At 40.5% G+C, this 23769-nt stretch overlaps 1 protein-coding gene across 2 annotated transcripts in view; it reads left to right on the forward strand.

Moving 5' to 3' along the window:
• Window positions 1–23769, forward strand: part of SAMD3 (sterile alpha motif domain containing 3) — a 56855-nt gene that overhangs the window by 19044 nt on the left and 14042 nt on the right. For both annotated transcript variants that reach the window (XM_053222250.1, XM_027056922.2), the window contains 3 exons: window positions 2625–2810; window positions 3060–3144; window positions 11263–11430. In XM_053222250.1, the coding sequence (XP_053078225.1) occupies window positions 2625–2810; window positions 3060–3144; window positions 11263–11430 (439 nt within the window). The remainder of the gene's footprint in view (window positions 1–2624; window positions 2811–3059; window positions 3145–11262; window positions 11431–23769) is intronic.

Genomic DNA, 23769 nt, shown 5'->3' on the forward strand with positions numbered 1-23769 from the left:
TTACGAATAATCTTAACCTCACAGTAAAGATTTTTTTTTTTGGTTCAATGAAAATATCATTTTATGAATGGGAAACGATTGTGCCGTTATCTGCTTCTAAATTAAAGTGTGTTTTTCTTTTTTTTTTCTTTTTATTTTATAAAAATGTTTATTTACTTAATTTGAGAGACAGAGACACACACTTGTGCACTCACACAGAAGTGAGGGAGGGGCAGAGACAGGGAGAGAGAGTGTCTGGGCTGATGCTATCAGCCCAGAGCCCAACTCAGAGCTCAATCCCATGAACCACAGGATCATGACCTGAGCCGAAACCAAGAGTCAGACGCTTAACCGACTGAGCCACCCAGGTGCCCCTAGAGTGTATTTTAAATTTCTGATGAGTCCCTTTACTTGTGTAATACTTGTCTGGATTTGTATTAGATTGCATAACTTGTATTCCTCTCACTTCCAGAATACCTTGTTAAATCGCTTCAATGTAAAGAAAACAAAATGATGCCTCTGATTTTGCCTAAGAATGCTATTAAAAGCAAGCTGTAATACCTAGCTTCGATAGAGCTTGCATATACCTAGCGACAATTAGGGCATTTGACAAAAATAATACCGTGGTATATAGTCCCTACCCTTATTTTGAAGAAAAGAGACATACCGAAAAAAATATATAGAACAAGAAGGTAAAAATTGTAGCAAGCCTTATCTGCTAGCATTGGAATCCTGAAGCTACCCTCTGATGCAGTACTAAACAAGAGATCACAACCTGAAAAGCCCAAAGACGTCATGCAGCTACTTCAGCTACCAGAAACTCCTGGGGCAAAGGAGATAGAACGTACTGAAACCAAGTTTAACACCTGCACAGTTACAGCACCTTTTAAAAACTTAGAGAAGGCACAAAATACAGCAAACAAAACTTGCCTTTCTTTACACTCTTGGTCTGAGTGGGTAAGGGAGAGATCATGGGGAAAAGAAACAAGTTGTTACAATAGGAAAGGAAATCAGGATTATAGAAGAGTAATTGGCATACCATAGACACCCCCCCTCCACTCCCCCAGTTACTTTGGGTTAAATGATTGAATGAAATGAGAGAAAAACATACTGGAAATAGTTTGGGCTGAAGCACAAATGTCATCTGGGAATTGCCTGTTGCTGCGTTGGATCAAGTATTAAATTATCCATGTGCTTATTTCTGCCGGGACATATTTTCACCACTGATACAGGACTGCCAAAGAGGGGAAACAAGCAGAGAGCTTATCATGAAAAGAGAGGACAGTGCTTTCTCCTCTTTTCTTTGTCCCCCATGCTTCATTATAGCTCATGCACTTTTATAATATATGACCTCGCATTCTAAAGGAAGCCCGGCCTTTCAAAACTCATCAGAAGTTTGTTTGGACTGCTAAGGATTCCATGGGCGTGCCAGAAAATAAATCTACTTAGGCTGATTCAGGAAATCCTTCTGTTCTTTGTCTTCTACTTGGCTCGCCTCTCCTACTTCACTTCCATCCCAAAGCAAGCCTATTGCCCCTGATAAGTTGTGTGGAAATTTTCCTATAGATTCTTCTTTTTACACACTTAATGTTCAGTTATTGACTTGAGGGTTTTCAAGTGGTTCTCATATTTAATTCTATAAATAACTTTATTGGAGTATCGTTTATGTAACATGAAGTTCATCTATTTAAAATCTACAGCTCAGTTAACTCTAGCACATTTGTACAGGTGCACAGTCATTGTCACAGTCCATTTTGGAACACTTCCATCCCCCTGAATAACTCCCCTTGCGCCCCTGTGCCGTCAGTCCCCTCTCCAACCTGCAGCCCCCGGTAAACACTGATGAGCTTGATTTGGTTTCTGTAGCTATAGTTTTCTGTAGCCTTTTGTAGAAACTTCATCTGAATGTAAGTATCTGACATGTACTTTTAATTCAGAAACTACGCTTACCTTATTAGAATAGCCAAAGACTGGGGTGCCTCAGCCAACTCTTGATTTTGGCTCAGGTCATAATCCCAAGGTTGTGGGACTGAGTCCCTGTCGGGCTCTGTGCTGAGTGTGGAGCCTGCTTAAGATTCTCTCTCTTTCTCTCTCTCTCCTCTACCCTTTTCATCAGCTCACTCTTCCTCTCTCTAAAAAGAAAAAAATAAATAAAATTAAATTAAAAAATAAAAATAGATTTAAAAAGTAGCCAAAGACCAACTAAATTAAGTGGATCCTGTATTTCACTATAAACAGTAACAGAATAAATTAATTAGAAGAACTTTCTTAGTCACGCACCAAGACTTTATTTGTGTGCCTCTTTTGCTTTGCTGAGTTGCAGCTTACTCTCTTTTAGTTGGTATCTTGTTCAGTTTTGAGCCATGCATCACATGTCTTCAAGATATATGGTTCAATCTTCTTTCCAACTTTAGGCTTTATTCCAGTCTATTTTATTAAGATATTTTTTCCCCAGAACTACAAATTATTTATGTGTGTGCAAAGGGAAAGAAAACAGAGATAGCTAATGAGCCCTCCCAGACATTTGTGGCTAGATGAACGGGTGTGAGAAGGATTGATTAATTCCACATTTCTTGGGATGTAGAGAATTCATAAGTTGCATCTATTTGAAATAGAATTTCACTCTGTGTGTTTTTATTTAACAGAAGGAATGTGAAACATGTTCTAGCAAGGAATAAAGAATTGCAATGGACTAAGTCGTATGTTTTACCAGAGTTTCCCTATGATGTCAAGTGCATGTTAGCAGAACAAAAGTGTCCCGATCACAGCATGAGGATAAGGATCATTGAGTTTCTCCAGGCCGACATGACTAAGTATCTGGAAGGCTCACTGTGAGTAATAATAGGCCACACTTCGTGCTCTGGGAGAGGGTCTGTTTTCGGAGTAGAGTAGAATTCATTTGGAACCTATTTTCCTTAGATTTTGGATGACATATTAGTAATAAGTCCAACATTGCCCAATATTTGAATGTCTACATTGTTATACAGAAGGATTGGAAGAAAAGTGAGTATAATTTGGACTCATAGGAAGGAAATTGGGCTGCTTGAAGTGAAAAATGTCCTTCTTGTTGCACTGAACAGGTATCCCAGCACCCAGCAATACAATGACGTGGTCAACGCCTTGCTGCAAGCCCACCCTTTCTTGGACGAGGATGGCTGTGGCTTTGTAAGTGACCACATGGGGCCCTTCCATCCATCTCAACCCATCTTAAAATAATAGCTTTGTACTGTCCAGTCATTGTATGCCCCATTTCCCCCTCCCTCCGTCTCTGTCTGTCCATCTGTGTCTGTGTCTGTTTCTCTTTCTCTGTCTTTTCTGGCTAGTTGTCTCTATTTTGGTCTCTCTCTGATTCTGTTCCTTTGGCTCTGTCTCATTCTGTCAGTCCCTGTTTTTTTTCTTAGCTTTGGTCTCTCTCTCTCTCTGTCTTTCTCTCTCTCACCCTCCCTCCCTCCCTCCCCCACCTCTCTGTCTGGCTCTGCTCTCTTTTAAAACCTTCTGTATCTCTCTTGTATTCCTTTGCCTTTTTATTTTTAATCTTTATTTATTTATTTTGATAATAATACTTGTAACCCATATTCTCATTTCTCCAATTATTTCAAAAAGTGTTTTTAAATGGAGTTTTTAAGTGTTTATTTCTGAGAGAGCAAAAGAGAGAGAGGGAGAATGAACACAGGAGGGACAGAGAGAGATGCAGAGAGAGAATCTTAAACAGGGTATGCACTGTCAGTGCAGAACCCGATGCAGGGCTGGATCCTGTGAACCTTGAGATCATAATCTGAGTCTAAATCGAAAGTTGGATGCTTAATCAACTAAGCCACCCAGATGCCCCCCCCCACTTTGTCTTCTTTAAAAAAAAATAGACTTTTTTGATCAGTTTTAGGTTTACAGCAAGAGGAACGTACAGAGATCTCTCATGTAGCCCTGCCCCCACATGTATAGCCTCCCTCCCATTATGAATATCCCCCACAAGGGTGGTACATTTACTACAATGGGTGAATCTATATTGATGCATCATTATCACCCAAGTCCATAGTTTACATTAGGATTCATGCTCGTGGCTGTACATTCTAAAGGTTTGAACAAATATATAATGACACGTACCCATCATCACTGTATCTTACAGAGTATTTTCACGGACCTAAAAATCCCCTGTGCTCCACCTGTTCCTCCCTTCCACATCCACTTCCTTTGTCTTCTTTGTCTCTCCAACAGCATCTTTCTGTCTCTTCCTCAAAACATGTGTAATGTGGAGTCTCTAGGAAGGGTCTTTAAGGGATATAATACCCAAGTGGCACCTGGGTGGCTCAGTCAGTTGAGCGTCCAGCTCTTGATTTCAGCTCAGATCATGATCTTGGGGTTGTGGGATTGAGCCCCATGTCAGGATCTGTGCTGGGTGTGGAGCCTGCTTGGGATTCTTTCTCTTTCTTTCTTTCTTCTTTCTTTCTTTCTTTCTTTCTTTCTTTCTTTCTCTCTCTCCCTCTCTCTCTCTGCCCCTTCCCTGCTTGTGTTCTCTCTCTCAAAATGAATAATCTAAAAACTACATTAAAAAGTAAAATGTTTTTTAAAAAAAGAGAGATGTAATACCCCAAAAGAGAAGGATGTGGGGTGCCTGGGTGGCTCAGTCAGTGAAGCATCCTACCTCTGCTCAGGTCATGATCTTGCGGTCTGTGAGTTCGAGCCCTGCTTCGGGCTGTGTGCTGTCAGCTCAGAGCCTGGAGCCTGTTTCAGATTCTGTGTCTCTCTCTCTCTCTGCTCCTCCCCTGATCACGCTGTGTCTCTGTCTTTCAAAAATGAATAAATATTAAAAAAAAATTTTTTAAAAAGAGAGAAGGATGTGACACCTATACCAGGGCTATCATCACTAGAAGGAAGTGCCTTCCTTCCTCCTTTCCTTCCTTCTATTTTCTTCCTGTATTTTCAAGAAATGTTTATTATGTGGGGATAGAATCAGAATTTTCTGAGTGGGAAAGTGCCATATATATTCTTTTTTACCATCCAGCCTCAGGAAAGAGATTGGATTCCATGTCTGCAACTAGTAACTATTGAAGCCCAGACTGGAATTGAGGTATTTTTGGTTCTCGTATGACATCCTTTCTAAAGTAAGCTGCTGCATATAAAAGCATACTGCAAAATAAACCTAATTTTCTCTAAAAAAAAAAAAAACTCTATACAAAAATCCCAAAAAACTACAAAGAAAACAAACCCAGAGTCCTAACATTGATAATCACACTGATGTGGCTAACAAAATTGATTCTAAGAATGTCTTCTACACTCAAGTAGCCTATCTGCCGATGAATCAGTGTTACTGTGCATAGAGCTAGTTGCATTTTTAGAAATAATTTAAATATGCTGTTTGAATAAATTATATACTCACAGAGTTCAAAATTCAAAAGCTACAGCAGGCTATGAATGGAAAAGTCTCCCTCCCACCTCTTGTCTTCCCCCTAATTTTCCTCCCCAGAAGTAACTAATGCTATCAAAGATTCCATCCAGAGAATATTTGCATTCATGTAAGCAAATATATATTTATCTATTTACATTTTGACCTTTAGTTTCATGATTATGAAAGTGAGTCAAATAGAAAGTAATGAATAATGCTTACTTCAATTTTGTGTGCATTTTAGCCACCTCCATCCCAAGTGGCATTAATGAAAGATGGTTAACTGATATGGAGACCTGAAAAATTGCTTAGCATGTTACAGCCCATGTTTGCTTAACATGTACAGCCCATGTTACATAGAATCAAAGGGGAAACTCTGGTGCATGGTAGATATTTACCCAAATTCTCCCTGCAAGTGTGCGTGAGGTTATGTTTCTAATGTTACAGTGGAAGACAGAAATTTTCTGAGAATGTGAATGTGTGTGTGTGTGTGTGTGTGTGAGAGAGAGAGAGTGAGCACAAGTGAGCAAGCTCTTTGTCATTTTTAGGGCTAACTTTATTTGCAACTTTTTATTTTCGTAAGTCCAGACAGAAGTTGAAAGAATGCTACAATGGGCACCCATATACCCTTTTATCTAGATCAAGGTTTCTTAACCTTGGTAGTACTTATATTTTAGGCTGGATAATTCTTTGTGGTGGGGGCTGTCCTCTGCACTGTAGGTTAGTTAGCAGTATCCCTGAGTAGCCCCACCCACTCACCCAAACCATTATGACAACAGCAGTGTCTCCAAACATTGCCATGTGCATTCTGGGAAGAGGACAAAATCCTGATAATTAAGAATCACTGGGGCAGCTGGGTGGCTCAGTTGGTTGAGCCTCCAACCCTTGATTTCGGCTCAGGTCGTGATTCCAGGGTTGTGATTGAGCCTTTGAGCCCCATGTTGAGCAATGGGTTGAGTGCAGAGCCTGCTTGGGATTCTCTCTCTCTCTCTCTCTCTCTCTCTCTCACCCTCTTCCTTGTGTACTCTCTCTCTCTCTCTACAAAGAAAAAGAAATTCTTTTAAAAAGAATCACTGATTTAGACTCAGTAAGTGTTAATATTTTGCCACATTTATTTTTCTTGTCTCATATTTCTTTATTTGTTTTGGCTGGGCATTTGGAAACAAAAAACAAGTTTCAGACACCATTCCTAAATACTTCAGCATGTATCTTGTAAGGATACGGATGATCTCCTCTACAAGAACGATACCATTTTTATACCTAAGAAAATTAGCAATAATTGCATAATATGATATAATAATTACATAATAATATATATAACCCATATTCCCATTTCTCCAATTATTCCAAAATATGTTTTTGGAATGGATTTTTTACTATAAAATCTAGTCAAGGATTATTCATTGCATTTGTTTATTATGTCTTTTTAATTTCTTTTTTTTAAATGTTTTTTAAATTTATTTTTGAGAGAGAGAGAGAGGGATAGAGCATGAGCAGAGGGGCATAGACAGAAACACAGAATCCGAAGCAGGCTTCAGGCTCTGAGCTGTCAGCACAGAGTCAGACGTGGGGCTCGAACTCATGAACTGCGAAATCATGACCTGAGCCGAAGTTGGCCACCTAACTGACTGAGCCACCCTGGTGCCCCTTTAATTTCTTTTTTCTAATTTCTTTTATTTTTTTCCCTGATACTTATTTTTTGGACAAGTCTAGTCCAGTTGCCATGTAAGATGTTTCATATTCTAAGTTTGTCTGAAAGTTTCCTAAACATTATATCTGGGCTTAAAATGTGGAGCCAAAACCTGCTGGTGATGCCAGGGACTGTTTCATGTACTAGATCGGGTGCCCATAATGTCAGGACTATTTAAAAAATTTTTTTTAATGTTTATTTATTTTTGAGAGAGACAGAGACAGACTGTGAGCAGGGGAGGGGCAGAAAGAAAGGGAGACAGAATCCGGAGCAGGCTCCAGGCTCTGAGTTGTCAGCACAGAGCCTAATGCGGGGCTCAAACTCAAACCGCCAGATCATGACCTGAGCTGAAGTCAGATGCTTAACTGACTGAGCCACCCAGGTGCCCCCAGGACTATTTTTTATTTCAGAAGAATTAAAGGAGAGCTATATCCATATAGCTCTTTCCACTCTACTGCCCGCTCCCCCGCCCACCCCCCCCCGCCGCAGCCCCCAGGTGGAAGAGTATGGCTAAGGAGGATGATTATTCAGTGACATGGGATTTTCTACTGAGGCATCTGTGTAAGGAACTCATGGTGCCAGGCATGTATATGATATTATGTATATACGTATATGATATTATGCAATTATTGCTCATTTTCTTAGGTATAAAAATGGTAGATGCTCAGTAAATACTTGCCAATTTGTCTTTTCCCTGTTCCTATCAGACAGTTAATAAGAAGAGAGGGGAGAGGCTGGGAAAAAGAAATTGGCAATTGAAAAACATCCTGGGGGCGCCTGAGTGGCTCAGTCAGTTAAGTGTCCGACTTTGGCTCAGGTCATGGTCTCAAGGTTGTGAGTTTGAGCCCCGCATCAGGCTCTGTGCTGACAGCTCAGAGCCCAGAGCCTGCTTCAGATTCTGTGTCTCCCTCTCTCTCTGCCCCTGCCCTGCTCGTGCTCTAAAATAAATAAACATTAAAAAAAAATTTAAAAACCAAAAAAAAAAGAAAAAAAATCCTAACAGTTGAGTGCTATAATACTTCCCACCACATCAGCAGGTTTAGAAGGACTTCAGAGCTGTAGGAAACATGAGGGGAAAAGTGTGTTTGCATTATTTCATATTTTAAGGCTAAGAAGAATATAAACTATCCATTATTTCTGTGCTGTTGTAAAACAGTGGTGGCTGAGGGCAGACCCACAAGCTTGTGGGAGGTGATGAAGAGTCTCTGACTCATACATAGCTAGGAGCTTAATCAGAGTCAAAGCTGTCGGCTGACCTCAACCCACAGCACTCCTCTCCAGGGCTTGGAAGGTTTTATGAACAAACGTCACTTTACTTTACAAATAACTTCCATGAGTAGCTATTCATTTCAGTCTCCCAAAGCCCAGTGCAGTTTACGGCACCGGTCTGGTTGTTCTATTTTATAGCTGTGGAAACTAAGACAGAGGTTACTTGCTGACGGGTTTCTTGGCTAATACACACGAGGCCTAGACCCTGGGCCCTCCCAATGGAAGTCTTTCTTCTGAAGGGTAGGGAATAACCCATAGAAACTTAAGCCAGGGAACAAGGAATGGCAAAATCTAAGTGCTAGCCACGCTACTAATGTGATTTCAGTGGCATTCCCATTTGCCCGTGAGGAAACAGAGCTTAGAAAATGTGCCCAAAGTCACCCAGTCTTGGGCCTATTCAAGCATAGTGCACTGCCGGAAGTCAAGGGGCTGAGGAGCAGCGTTGAGGTTCAGGTTTTAAGTGTTGGGCTACTCCTCACGCACTAAGTTCCTCACCAAGCAAGGCCAAAACTCTGAGTCTTGCTTCTAGTCTGTTCCTTTGACACCTGGGTCCCTCTGCATCACAGAGAACTGACACAAGGTGTCCAATATTTGTAGTTTCAAGATGCATCAGGCACTGTGCTGGGCTTGGTGGGCAAAGCAGACATGAACCTGCCTTTGTGTGCTTACAGCCTAATGGAAGGAAAGGAAAGAGAGAAGGAAGGAAGGAGGGAGGGAAGGAAGAAGAGAAGGAAGGGGGGAAAGTAAAGAGAGGAAGAATGAAAAGAACAGAACAGAAAAGCATCACAAAGATGAAGGTAAGGCCCCAGTGTGGTAAGTGTGGACAAGCAAAGGTGAGAGCTGATGACCAAGGGAAATGAGCTTCTAGGGCCTGAGAGGTCTCCATAAAGAAGTGATGGCTGAGCTGAGATCTGGAGGCAGAGCAGGGTTAACTAGATACTAGCAGGGTCAGGGAGGACAGGGATAGAGGTTTCCAGGCCAAAATCAAAGGCCCAGCAGAGGAAGAGCATGTTGGCTCGTTGAGAAAGCCCAGTTGTGTCCCTCAGCTATTGCCCATGTCTTTGATCTCCCAAACACTGCACATGGCAGACAGATTCTGTCAGAGCTCAGATCTGAACATCTGCTTTCTCCCTCAATGTGGCCTAGGAGGACTTCTTAGCCTGGCTTTGCTGCTGGATTACCTATAAAGCCTTGAAAAATACAGACATCCAGGCTCCACTCTGACCTACTGAATCAGAATCTCTAGGGTCTGGGCCAGCAGCATTAGTGTCCTTGTGAACCTGTAAGAAATGCAGATTCTTACATACCCTGACATACCCAACCACAGACTCTGAAAGACTAGCCCAGCAACCTGTGTGTGTGTGTGTGTGTGTGTGTGTGTGTGTGTGTTTATTTTGAGAGGGGTGGGGGAAGAGCAAGCATGAGTGGGAGAGGGGCACAGAGAAAGGGAGAGAAAGATAGTCCCAAGCAGGCTCTGCACTGTCAGGACAAAGCCCAACATGGGGCTTGATTCAGGAACCGTGAGAAATCATGACTTGGGCTGAAATCAAGAGTCAGACACTTAACCGTCTGAGCCACCCAGGTGCCCCAGCAACCTGTGCCATCCTGGAATTGAGATTCGGGTTAAAGTTCGAGAACCATTGCTTTAGAGGAAGAACCCAGGACAAAAGTTCCCTATGAGATGCCGATGTAACCTATCCACTGACAGGGGTTTGAAAAGATCTGGTTCTGGATTACCATGAAGCTCCTTTATGGGGTAAGCGTGCCTTTTAGGATTGAGCTCACTTCTCTCTCTTGCCTTATTTCCTAGCCTATTCTCTGCCATTCCCCATGGTGACCTCTGCTTCCCGGTCATGCATAGCTCTTGGCAGCTTTCCAAATGGCACAAGCTATCCCTCTGTCCACTGCACAGGCTGCTTCCTCTGCCTGGAACTTCTATCTACCCCTTACCAGGCATCCCACCTGCTGTCTCCAACCCCCTGGTGTAGTTTTCTGACACTGAGATCTAAACCTCAGCTCACATGTGCCTCCTACAGGAAGGTTTCTGTGGTCTCCTAGCACAATGTAAGATAATGCTGTCTCTTCCCCTGTTATAACACTGTTCACTCTGAATTGAAATTACTCATCCCTCTGCTAGACTGAATGCTGTGTCTGCCTGAGCCCTCCTCTCTCCCAGGGAAGAAACCTGGTCTTTGTGTTTGAAAGAGCACATGCTCCACAAATATCTGGGGAATGAATGCCAATAGTATTCACCAATGGGAATTTCAAGGGATGACATGTTTAAGAAGGGAAAAAATGTTTAAGAAAATGCATCAATTCGTATCTGCATAAGCCAGTATCAGTTCTTTCTTTGAACCCAGTGGAAAAGTGGCATGTGTCGTGGAGACAGCAAAGTATGGTAGAAAACATCCAATTTGGGGCGCCTGGGTGGCTCAGTTGGTTAAACATTTGACTTCGGCTCGGGTCATGATCTCACAGTTCGTGCTCTGCATTGGGCTCTGCATTGACAGCTCAGAGCCTGGAGCCCGCTTCACATTCTGTGTGTCTCTCTCTGCCCCTCCCCTGCTTGTGTGCTCTTTCTCAAAAAATAAACAAACATTAAAAAATATTTAAAAGAATGAAAAATCAGAAATAAATCCATTTAGTTCATTATTAAAAAAAAAAGAAAACATCCAATTTTGGGAATTAGAAAACCCCAGTGTGGCATTGGGGGATATATTATTATTTTTTCGACTCTGTTTCTTTAGTTATAATTTAGAGATTATAATTTTTATGGCAATATCACAAGATTGTTGTGAAGATAAATGGAAGGATAGTTCTATTAATTTTACTATTGTGAGGTGAAAAGAGTTGCAAACCCAAGAGTGACAAAGACTGTATTGTTTATGTGGGATTATTCCAATCTCCTTGAAGAGTAACTGTCTTGTTTTGTTAATTTATGCAGTTTTTGTGGAAACGAGCTCTCAAAGATCGCTTTAAATATGTTCGAAGACCCATAGAAGATGATGAACAGGTGGTGAGAAATAAATGTAAATTTGGACACCGAAGAGGCCAGACCAAGAAATTTCTTCCTGATACAAACTCTGATGAGATTAAAATTGTCCGGATAAAAGTAAGATTGGATATTTAAATATTCTGTTTATTTGTTGACTGGTGATTAAGGCTACTAAGTAACAGCATCTACGATCACTAAAACAAAATCAGATATTCTTTTTGAAAATTGGAGGTAGGGAAATCTGTTCTGTGTGACTAATAATATGAATGATAATATTTCCAAAAGAGGGCTTCTAAAAACAGTTTGAGCAGAGTGTGTTATTCATCATCTCATGTTTATTCTTTCGCAACCTTCGAAAAACCTGAAACGCCCTTATGTTCTGGGTCTTTGAAACATTTCTCTTCCTCTCATCATAAAATATATCTTATGTTCCGGCTGTTCTTATGGTTACAGACGGTTTTAAGACTCATCTCATGGGGTAGCCTCTATCCCCAAGGTTTCAGGGAGGAAGGTAGGCCACGTGCATAGATATAAACCCCATCTGGCTCTTCCCTTGCCCAGAGAGTCCCCCGTGCCAACCCTGCAGTGCCCCAGGCCTAAGGGCCAGGCAGCGCCTGTAGATCTATCCCTCAGCAGGGGGGTTTGCTGTAAGTAATGTGCATGCAGGTCCTAATTATTGAGATCCTATAAATATCCCTACCTCAGGGCCCCCAAATATGGTCAAGAACAAAAAATGGTCCCTGCTAATAAAGTGAATGAACTCCTTAAGGAAGGATGTCCAAACTACCAAGTATAGAAGAAGTCAAATCCCATGGTGGCCAATTGTGTTTCCACCCCAATCCAACATGAATATGTAATCCTTACTCTTCGCCACAGATGCATTGATGTTAGTGATTGTACTTGGTGTAAATATTCCATTTTCGTTCTTAGCTGGTATATTTATTTGATCGAACTAGAGTAGCCGATCTTGGTTGTCTCAGTTTTATTACTACTACCTGTAAGCTCCAGGGAGCAGGAATATTTTTAAACATGTTTTGCAAAACATTCATCCCCACATCATAAAAAAGAAAAAAAAATAGATGAAGGTGTGTACATTTTAAATATCTTATAATTTTCAGTAAGATTTCCAAGTCATAGGCCAGTTAAGATAATAAAACTTCTATGCCTGCTCTTCAACGAAAAGACAGGTGAAAGGTAAAGATTTAGTGGTGTAACTTTTTAGAAGTTTTGACTGCAATATTCCAGTTATAAACAATACTCATGATAGAGGCACCTGGGTGGCTCAGTCGGTTGAGCGTCCGACTTCAGCTCAGGTCATGATCTCATGGTTCATGAGTTCAAGCCCCACATTGGGCTCACTGCTGTCAGCCTGTCAGCGCGGAGCCTGCTTTGGATCCTGTGCCCCCCTCTCTCTGCCCCTCCCTCGCTTGCGCTTTCCCCACCAAAAATAAATAATTATTTCTAAAAAAACAAATAAATAAATAATACTCATGATAACACAGAACTAGATTTATTTTAATTATCTTTTATCCTCTTAAAAATAAAAAGTCACTTTGTAAAGGGACATAATTATGTTACACATAGATTGGCTTTTTCACAAAATTTGATTTTCAGTGTACGAAACATAGAGCTCCTTTCGAAATAAATTAAAGGTCTGCAAATTCAGTTTTCCTTTTTGTTCTATGATGCACGGCCTACCAAAATTCAATGGAATGAATTAATGGTAAATCGGAAGATGAGCAATTGTCGCTAGCACTGAACTCAAGGGCACATTCGGGGAGTCAGGGATCACACAAACCAAATGGCAGCTCCTCTCTTTTGTTGACACATCATCACTGAACCAATCTCTACACTTCTCTTTCAGTTCCCTCTCAACACTTCATGTGATGACACCCTTCGCGAATCTTCCCTTCTTTTCTCCTCCCCCAGGCCCTCAAGACAAGCCTGAATCCTCAGATGAATCCTGCTAAGATCCATGCAGGGGATTTTGCTACAACACACACACACACACACACACCCAACACAGATGAATGTACCAGGGTCCGAGATGAGTTAAGTTACAACAGAATTTCGTTTTGACCTTCCTACCAGCCAGCTGGGGCAAAAAGAGATTCTAAAGTGGTCATTGTTCACACCTGAAGACACAGTGTTTTTTTCTGACAAACATATCTAATCGGTCAAGATTTACTTTTCTCCTTCTTACAAATGGAGCCACAGATGACTGATTCTTTCTAAGACTGTAACATCCGTGTCTGTGACCTGCTGTTTTCTAAAGCCCAAACCTTTAAGGAATGGGAGAAATTTTACACTCGAATATTACAGAAACAGTGTGCTTCTGTATTTTTTACCCCGAACAGTGATTAAGCGAATGGAAAAACCCTAAGAAGAATGGAAAGATAAATCCACTGAATATACCACTTATCTCGTGGAATTTTATACTTCAGATAAATTGCCTAAATTACTTCCCATCTCCAGCTTGAACTTCTGATAGCTCCTTTTCAATATCTTTAAGATTTCTGAAAATTAAAGACATTTGGATTAAGATACTTTGGTAACTTTCACATCTTTTAAACTCTCTTGCCCGGACATAATATTTCCATAATACAGAAAACAGTTATTTCCTGTGCGACAGAGCTGGAAAATGCTGATGGACGCAAGAAGTCAGGAGTCAGGCTATTTTCTCAAGGGCAGGGAAGTGGGTTTGGATGAAATAGAGGAAGGTTTTGGAAAGGAATAAAGGAGAGGAAGAGATTTTCATTTGCTTTGTTTCATTTCTGTTATTTCTCTTTTGATGGTTGGGAGAAATTTACAAAGAACTGAAGGTAGATGTCTCTGTGAAGGAAAGTGGTTTTCTTAACTTTGTCTCATGGGCTTCTGCAGATAACCCAGGCCGCTGCTGAGTTTGTTTGGGTCTGAGTATTGGCCACGGACGTTTTATCCCTAACTTTCCTCCCATCCCAATCTCCCAGGCCAGTTTAGTGCTGCTTAAACTACACTATGAAACCCAGAGTATCCACAGTGTTAAAGTGTCCACCCATGAGTCCTAAATATACCCAGGTTGCTCATATTCTGCTGCTAAGACTTATCACCACGTTGTATGGATGGCTGTACTTGTGAGAATCCCAGACTATGTTTTCAGACCAATCCTACAAAATATTGCACGTTTTGCAATGTTTAAAAATCTTTTCCCAACCCCATGACCTCATGTCGCGGCTGCTTGTATGGTCATGAAGCCAAACTCAACAGCTGTGTTATCGCTCTTACGCATCTGACTTTTAGTTTTAGGTCTAAGCAATTTGCAGCCCTGTGAATTGATAAATCTATTTCCTTTGCTTAATTGTCTTTGACTATACTTTGTCTTATGTTTATAAACAGAGGTATAATTAGATTCTCAAAATGGCAGACTTAACTGAGTAATTACATAAGTTGCTGACATCTTGTTTAAATGACGACGACACTGGCTTTAAAAGCTTACACGAATTGGGGCACCTGGGTGGCTCAGTCAGTTAGGCATCTGACTTTGGCTCGGATCATGGTCTCGCAGTTTGTGAGTTTGAGCCCCGCGTCTGGCTCTTGTGCGGACAGCTCAGAGCCTGGAGCCTGCTTTGGATTCTGTGTCTCCCTTTCTCTCTGCCCCTCCCCTGCTCGTGTTCTGTCTCTCAAAAATAAATAAATGTTTAAAAAAATTTTTTAAAGCTTACATGAATTGTATAGAGCTGCGTGGCAGGGTAGTGGAATTTTACCTTGTAGTATTTGGGTGTGTGTGAAAAATCTCAGGTGTAAATTAGAGTTGAGGGAGTCAAACTCAGTTCATGGTGTATCATGGTCATTGTCCTGTGTAAGCCTCGCTCTTGTTCTGTACATTTCTTTGTGTTCTCCTCCCTATCTGCTCTTCCCTCACTTCTGCCCTTGGGCCACCAGTCCAAAGCGTTCCGTATGCATCTTTTTATCTGTAAGTGTTCCAGTTGGGTTTATATATATATATGACTTAATGTAAATGGTATTCTAGACTTCATTCTTGTTTCACTTTTTTCACTAATACTCTCTGAGACTCTTTCACATTAGTGTATTCTAGCCCATGATTGCAGTGATTATAACGTACTGCTTACCTCAAGCCCTGTTCCTCCCCCACCAGGAGCTGTGTGGTAGGGAACACCGTCATACATGTCTGCTTCTGGCCCTACCTGTGTGTTACCTCTCTGGGTTGTGTACCCAGAAGTGGAGCTGATGGGGTGGAGGGTGTGCATTTACTGCATTTGACCACTTCCTTGCCAGATGACTTTGTCTTGTTACCACAGCCATGCGTCCCCTTGTATTCCTGCCAACCCCTGGCATTATTCAGCCTTCTAAACTTTGCCAAGTCTAAGAAGCATCAAGGGTAATCTCATTCTTGCCGTGATTTGCATTTCCCTGCATAATTAATGAGTCTGAGCATCTCCCCACATGTTTGTTAGCCTTGTGAATTTCTTCTTTTAGAAAATTCTCTCTTTAGATCCATTGCCCATTTTTTACACGAGTTAGCATCTTTTTCTTGTTAATTTGTAGGAAGCAGTCTTTCCCATGCCCTAAGCCACAAAGACGTTCTCCTACTCTTTGGTCTATTAAATTTATTGTTTTCACTTTCGTGTTCAGACCTTTAAGTCATCTGAGTCCATCTTCTGTACACTATTAAGTAGGGATCGCCACATAACGAGCCGCTTTCTCAATACCAATTACAAAACAATCCATCCTTTTCTTATCGGTTTATGGTGACACTTTTATTGTATATTAAGTTCCCAAATAGACATGGGTATGTTCTGGGCACTATCTCTATTCCATTAGTCTATCAGTCTGTTTTTAATGCCATTGCCACATTACATTTGATGACTTGGTGTTTATTACTTAGTATCGTTTAATGCTTAGTGTCCAGACATTTTTTGTTCCCTGTGGAAGATGTGTTGGGTCAGGGAAGTCCCTCAGTAGAGAGGTTTCTGATCAAATTCATCCTCATTTTTTCAGAATAAGGGGAAGGACAGGAGATCCTTCTCTCGGGAACCAGTCCCTGGGACTCCTCTGTCACATCTGCCCTCCCACAGGAGAACTAGAGCCTGGGCTAGTGGTGCCACATTCAAGTGGGAAGGCTGGGCCAAAAGAAGGTTCTGGGCATCTGTCAGCACAGGCAGCTCCGGGATAAGCTCTGTCTTGCTCACGGGGAAAGCCTTCTGTGACATGATGGGGATTCCCAGCTGGAGGAACCCTGCTCCTGTCTTCCTGGGATGGAGGTAGCGGCGGCATCTGATCTGCCTGAGGCACTGAGTGTGGATCCTTACACGGTCACAGCCTGATGCTCGTCCTTTCTTGAAATCTCTACACCAGAGGATTTCTTGGCGGTCCTCTTGGGCCTCTGCCAAATGCCCCATTTGAGACACTGGGATGTCAATAAACTTTCAAAATGCTTCAATTCTTCTTTACCGCTTTTTTGACCAATGCATGCATTTCCTTTTAGTAAGTAATTGGGGTTTCTTTCAGCCAACAGAGCCCTCAAACTATTATAAACTTTTTCTCATGGGATATAAGCAACTTTGATAATAGCCAATGCTTCTTTCAAAATTTCTTAAAAAAAAAATGGCTTCCCCCTTTCCGGTGTCCAGTTCTTTACCTTTATGGCTGATCTTTTCGTTTACTTTGAAAATCTTCTCCTCTATCTTTGTGAGGTAGAGTAACTCTAAATTGGATAGTTGGTGAAATTTTATTTTGTGTTCTTGAAGCAGGATAGAAAGGACTCTGAAGTTTCTACAGGAGCTTTGCTTCTCTCTTTCTAATTTTTTTAAAATTGCAATGAACTTTTCTCAGTTTGGGAATTTTTAATGTGATCTTTAAGTGCATAAATTATTTTATCTTTGTTAGTTAATTTAACCTGCTTTTAGTTTCTTTTTAATAGTTTTCAATAAATAACTTAATTCTATAAATCACTTTCTTCAAAACTCCCTTCAATATCATCTTCTAGGGGTCCTCATTTTATGAGGTACTTGTTATATCCCGTTCCGAGTCCTTACAATCCATGTTATCTTCTCCAGGAATAGCAGCAGTTCTAGACTTCTAGTCCCTCATTTATCATCTGCTTATTGTGGTTCTGTTCATTACTGAAACTGCCCTGTATTGAAGTCTCCAACTTTTATGATGACTGACTTGTCTCTTTCTCCCCTCAATTCTGTCAGTTTTTACCACATGAGTTTTGGGACTCAGTTATTAGGGGTATATCAGTTTATAATTGTTGTATCTTCCCAATGGGTTGGCTTTCTTCCCATTAAAAAATATCCTCCTTTGACTCTAGGAACAATTTTTGTCTCAAAGTTTATTTAGTCTGATATTAGTAGCCATTCCTTCTCTCTTTCGGTTTCTGTTTGCATGTTATACCTTTGCCCATATTTTTATCTTTAAGCAATTTGTGTCATTAAATCTCAATTAAGTCTCTAGTAGATGAGATGTAGTTGGATCATTTTTACAATCTTGTCTGCCAATCATTAAATATAGCTGCTGATAAGATAGAATTTGTGTCTCCTGTTTTGATATTTGTGTTTTATTCAGCATCTGTTGTTATTTTATTCTTTTCAAAAAAATTTTAGGGGCACCTGTGTGGCTCAGTCAGTTAAGTGGCTGACTTCAGCTCAGGTCATGATCTCACGTTGTGTGGGTTTGAGCCCCGTGTTGGGCTCTGGGCTGACAGCTTGGAGCCTGGAGCCTGGAGCCTGCTTCAGATTCTGTGTCTCCCTCTCTCTCTTTGCCCCTCCCCCACTCACACTCTCTCTCTCTCTCTCTCTCTCTCTCTCAAAATATAAATATTTTAAAAAATTAAAAAAAATTTTTTTGATGTTTATTTATTTTTGAGAGAGAGGGCAGAATGTGAGCAGGGAAGGGGCAGAAAGAGAGGGAGACACAGAATCTGAAGCAGGCTCCAGGCTCCAAGCTGTCAGCACAGAGCCCAACGCGGGGCTTGAACTCACTAACTGTGAGATCATGACCTAAGCCAAAGTCAGATGCTTAACCGACGGAGCTACCCAGGTGCCTCCATTATTTCATTCTTTAATTACTGCCTTCTTTTGTGTTAAGTAAACATTCTCTAGTGTAATAATTTAATTTCCCTTCTTGTTTACTTTAGTGTATATACATTTTTAGTTATTTCCTTAGTGGTTTCCTGGAGAAATAGAACTAACATCTTAAATTTCAGTAATCTAGTTCGGATTAATATCAATTTAATTATAATAGCATATAAATCTTTGTCCCTATATGGTTCCATCCTTCTCCCCTTTTGTGCTGTTATTGTCACATAAATAACATTTTATACATTGTATACCCAACCACATGGGTTTATAATTACAGCTTCATGCAATTGTCTTTAAATTAAGATAGGAGAAAGGGTTACAAACAGAAAATGCATTTATACTCTCTGTTATGTTTATGACCTTTGCCAATGTTCTATTTTTTCATGTGGATTTAAGTCATAGCCTAATGTTCTTCCATTTTTCTGCTAGTGACCAATTCTCTCAGTTTTTATTTTTTTGGGAATGTCTTAAATCTCTCCTTCATATTTGAAAGGTGTTCTGCTGAATATAGAATTCTTGTAGTTTATTGTTTTCTGGTTTGAGTATTGGATGTTCTGATATCTCAGTTAAGTGGTTTTGACTGTAGCCAACAGAAAATCCTTTCTAAAACCGGCCCATATTATAAGGACAGCTATGCTCTCACATTATAAAAAACTCAGAGGTAGAGGAGGGCGGGCGTTATGACTGCTCACCATTTTAACCATCTTGTCTCCTCCAGACATTCAGCACGATTGTTGCTTCTCCACTCCCTTGAAATCAGGAAATCAGGCGTGGCCACGAGACTGACTTTAACCAAGGAATATGAGTAGAAGTGACATGTTCGTGGACGATCCAGTGTGCAGTGCCCCGCTCCTCCCTTTTTCTTTATGCGCGATGTCTAACAACATTCTAGGTGGTGGAGCCAGGTCCTTGGGTGAGGAGGATGACGAGTTGGGCCCCAATATGGACATATCACAGGAGTAACAAATAAACTTCTGTTGCTTTAAGGTTCGGCCGCTGTTAGGCACAGCAGCATAACTGTGCCTATCCTGAGTGATCTCAGGGGCTCCCAGCACAGAATGTTAGGCTTTGGATCCACATCTCAGTGATTCTCTCTGTGTTGGCTTCATGAAGTGACAGGCATTTTTGAGGATCCAGCTGATCCTGCCATCCTTCCCAGGGATTTCATAGTCTGTATCTTTGTTCTATATCCGGATTTCAGAGATCTATGAGAAGTATTACCATATGTCATAATAAAAGTGCTTACAACATAGGAAAACTTTGCTTTATGTAAAAAGTACCTAGTTTTCACATATTCAGTGAATCCATTTGGAGATTCTTTCTAGTTCCTCAATACAGAGCAGATCATCTCCATTGTGACCTTGTTAAGGGCATTTCTCAGAGTCTGAAACATGGAGGAAACAAAGTAATATTGCCCCATCTGATGTGGAATATCCTATCAAACATGTCTTGGCAGTTTCTTTCAAGAGATTAACCTGTGCTTTTTATTTATTTATTTATTTATTTATTTATTTATTTATTTTAAATATGAAATTTATTGTCAAATTGGTTTCCATACACCACCCAGTGCTCATCCCAACAGATGCCCTCCTCAGTGCCCATCACCCACCCCCCCTCCCTCCCACCCCCCATCAACCCTCAGTTTGTTCTCAGTTTTTAAGAGTCTCTTATGTTTTGGCTCCCTCCCTCTCTAACCTCTTTTTTTTTCCTTCCCCTCCCCCATGGTCTTCTGTTAAGGTTTTCAAGATGCACATAAGAGTGAAAACATATGGTATGTGTCTTTCTCTGTATGACTTATTTCACTTAGCATAACACTCTTTCCAGTTCCATCCACGTGGCTACAAAGGCCATATTTCATTCTTTGTCATTGCCAAGTAGTATTCCATTGTGTATATAAACCACAATTTCTTTATCCATTCATCAGTTGATGGACATTTAGGCTCTTCCCATAATTTGGCTATTGTTGAAAGTGCTGCTATAAACATTGGGGTACAAGTGCCCCTATGCATCAGCACTCCTGTATCCCTTGGGTAAATTCCTAGCAGTGCTACTGCTGGGTCATGGGGTAGATCTATTTTTAATTTTTTGAGGAACCTCCACACTGTTTTCCGGAGTGGCTGCACCAGTTTGCATTCCCACTAACAGTGCAAGAGTGTTCCCGTTTCTCCACATCCTCGCCAGCATCTACAGTCTCCTGATTTGTTCATTTTAGCCACTCTGACTGGCGTGAGGTGGTATCTGAGTGTGGTTTTGATTTGTATTTCCCTGATGAGGAGTGACGTTGGGCATCTTTACATGTGTCTGTTAGCCATCTGGATGCCTTCTTTAGAGGACTGTCTATTCATGTTTTCTGCCCATTTCTTCACTGGATTATTTGTGTTTTGGGTGTGGAGTTTGGTGAGCTCTTTATAGATTTTGGATACTAGCCCTTTGTCCGATATGTCATTCGCAAATATCTTTTCCCATTCCGTTGGTTGCCTTTTAGTTTTGTTGATTGTTTCCTTTGTAGTGCTGAAGCTTTTTATCTTCATGGGGTCCCAATAGTTCATTTTTGCTTTTAATTCCCTTGCCTTTGGGGATGTGTCAAGTAAGAAATTGCTGTGGCTGAGGTCAGAGAGGTTTTTTCCTGCTTTCTCCTCTACGGTTTTGATTGTTTCCTGTCTCACATTCAGGTCCTTTATCCATTTTGAGTTTATTTTTGTGAATGGTGTCAGAAAGTGGTCTAGTTTCAACCTTCTGCATGTTGCTGTCCAGTTCTCCCAGCACCAATTGTTAAAGAGACTGTCTTTTTCCCATTGGATGTTCTTTCCTGCTTTGTCAAAGATTAGTTGGCCATACGTTTGTGGGTCTAGTTCTGGGGTTTCTATTCTATTCCATTGGTCTATGTGTCTGTTTTTGTGCCAATACCATGCTGTCTTGATGATTACAGCTTTGTAGTAGAGACTAAAGTCTGGGATTGTGATGCTTCCTGCTTTGGTCTTCGTCAGTATTACTTTGGCTATTCGGGGCTTTTTGTGGTTCCATACATATTTTAGGATTGCTTTTTCTAGCTTCGAGAAGAATGCTGGTGCAATTTTGATTGGGATTGCATTGAATGTGTAGATAGCTTTGGGTAGTATTGACATTTTAACAATATTTATTCTTCCAACCCATGAGCACGGAATGTCTTTCCATTTCTTTATATCTTCTTCAATTTCCTTCATAAGCTTTCTATAGTTTTCAGCATACAGATCTTTTACATCTTTGGTTAGGTTTATTCCTAGGTATTTTATGCTTCTTGATGCAATTGTGAATGGGATCAGTTTCTTTATTTGTCTTTCTGTTGCTTCATTGTTAGTGTATAAGAATGCAACTGATTTCTGTTCATTGATTTTGTATCCTGCGACTTTGCCGAATTCATGTATCAGTTCTAGCAGACTTTTGGTGGAGTCTGTCGGATTTTCCATGTATAATATCATGTCATCTGCAAAAAGTGAAAGCTTGACTTCATCATTGCCAATTTTAATGCCTTTGATTTCCTTTTGTTGTCTGATTGCTGATGCTAGAACTTCAACACTATGTTAAACAACAGTGGTGAGAGTGGAAATCCCTGCCGTGTTCCTGATCTCAGGGAGAAAGCTCTCAGTTTTTCCCCATTGAGGATGATATTAGCTGTGGGCTTTTCATAAATGGCTTTTATGATGTTTAAGTATGTTCCTTCTACCCCGACTTTCTCGAGGGTTTTTATTAAGAAAGTATGCTGAATTTTGTCAAATGCTTTTTCTGCATCGATTGACAGGATCATATGGTTCTTATCTTTTCTTTTATTAATGTGATGTATCACATTAATTGATTTGTGAATGTTGAACCAGCCCTGCATCCCAGGAATGAATCCCACTTGATCATGGTGTATAATTTTTTTTATATGCTGGTGAATTCTATTTGCTAGTATCTTATTGAGAATTTTTGCATCCTTATTCATCAGGGATATTGGCCTGTAGTTCTCTTTTTTTGCTGGGTCTCTGTCTGGTTTAGGAATCAAAGTAATGCTGGCTTCATAGAATGAGTCTGGAAGTCTTCCTTCACTTTCTATTTCTTGGAATAGCTTGAGAAAGATAGGTATTATATCTGCTTTAAATGTCTGGTAGAATTCCCCTGGGAAGCCATCTGGTCCTGGACTCTTATTTGTTGGGAGATTTTTGATAACTGATTCAGTTTCTTCGCTGGTTATGGGTCTGTTCAAGCTTTCTATTTCTTCCTGTTTGAATTTTGGAAGTGTGTGGGTGTTTAGGAATTTGTCCATTTCTTCCAGGTTGCCCAGTTTGTTGGCATATAATTTTTCATAGTATTCCCTGATAATTGCTTGTATTTCTGAGGGATTCGTTGTAATAATACCATTTTCATTCATGATTTTATCTATTTGGGTCATCTCCCTTTTCTTTTTGAGAAGCCTGGCTAGAGGTTTATCAATTTTGTTTATTTTTTCAAAAAACCAACTCTTGGTTTCCTTGATCTGCTCTACAGTTTTTTTAGATTCTATATTGTTTATTTCTGCTCCGATCTTTATTATTTCTCTTCTCTGCTGGGTTTGGGGTGTCTTTGCTGTTCTGCTTCTATTTCCTTTAGGTGTGCTGTTAGATTTTGTATTTGGGATTTTTCTTGTTTCTTGAGATAGGCCTGGATTGCAATGTATTTTCCTCTCAGGACTGCCTTCACTGCCTCCCAAAACGATTGGATTGTTGTATTTCCATTTTCATTTGTTTCCGTATATATTTTTAATTTCTTCTCTAATTGCCTGGTTGACCCATTCATTCTTTAGTAGGGTGTTCTTTAACCTCTATGCTTTTGGAGGTTTTCCAGACTTTTTCCTGTGGTTGATTTCAAGCTTCATAGCATTGTGGTCTGAAAGTATGCATGGTATGATCTCAATTCTTGTATACTTATGAAGGGCTGTTTTGTGACCCAGTATGTGATCTATTTTGGAGAATATTCCATGTGCACTCAAGAAGAAAGTATATTCTGTTGCTTTGGGATGCAGAGTTATAAATATCTGTCAAGTCCATCTGATCCAATGTATCATTCAGGGCCCTTGTTTCTTTATTGATCTTGTGTCTAGATGATCTATCCATTGTTGTAAGTGGAGTATTGAAGACCCCTGCAATTACCACATTCTTATCAATAAGGTTGCTAATGTTTGTGATTAATTGTTTTATATATTGGGGGCTCCCGTATTTGGCACATAGACATTTATAATTGTTAGCTCTTCCTGATGGATGGAACCTGTAATTACTATATAATCCCCTTCTTCATCTCTTGTTACAGCCTTTAATTTAAAGTCTAGTTTGTCTGATATAAGTATGGCTATTCCAGCTTTCTTTTGACTTCCAGTAGCATG

The sequence above is a fragment of the Acinonyx jubatus genome, chromosome B2 (assembly GCF_027475565.1).
Source record: "Acinonyx jubatus isolate Ajub_Pintada_27869175 chromosome B2, VMU_Ajub_asm_v1.0, whole genome shotgun sequence".
In the NCBI taxonomy this organism is placed as follows: Eukaryota; Metazoa; Chordata; class Mammalia; order Carnivora; family Felidae; genus Acinonyx; species Acinonyx jubatus.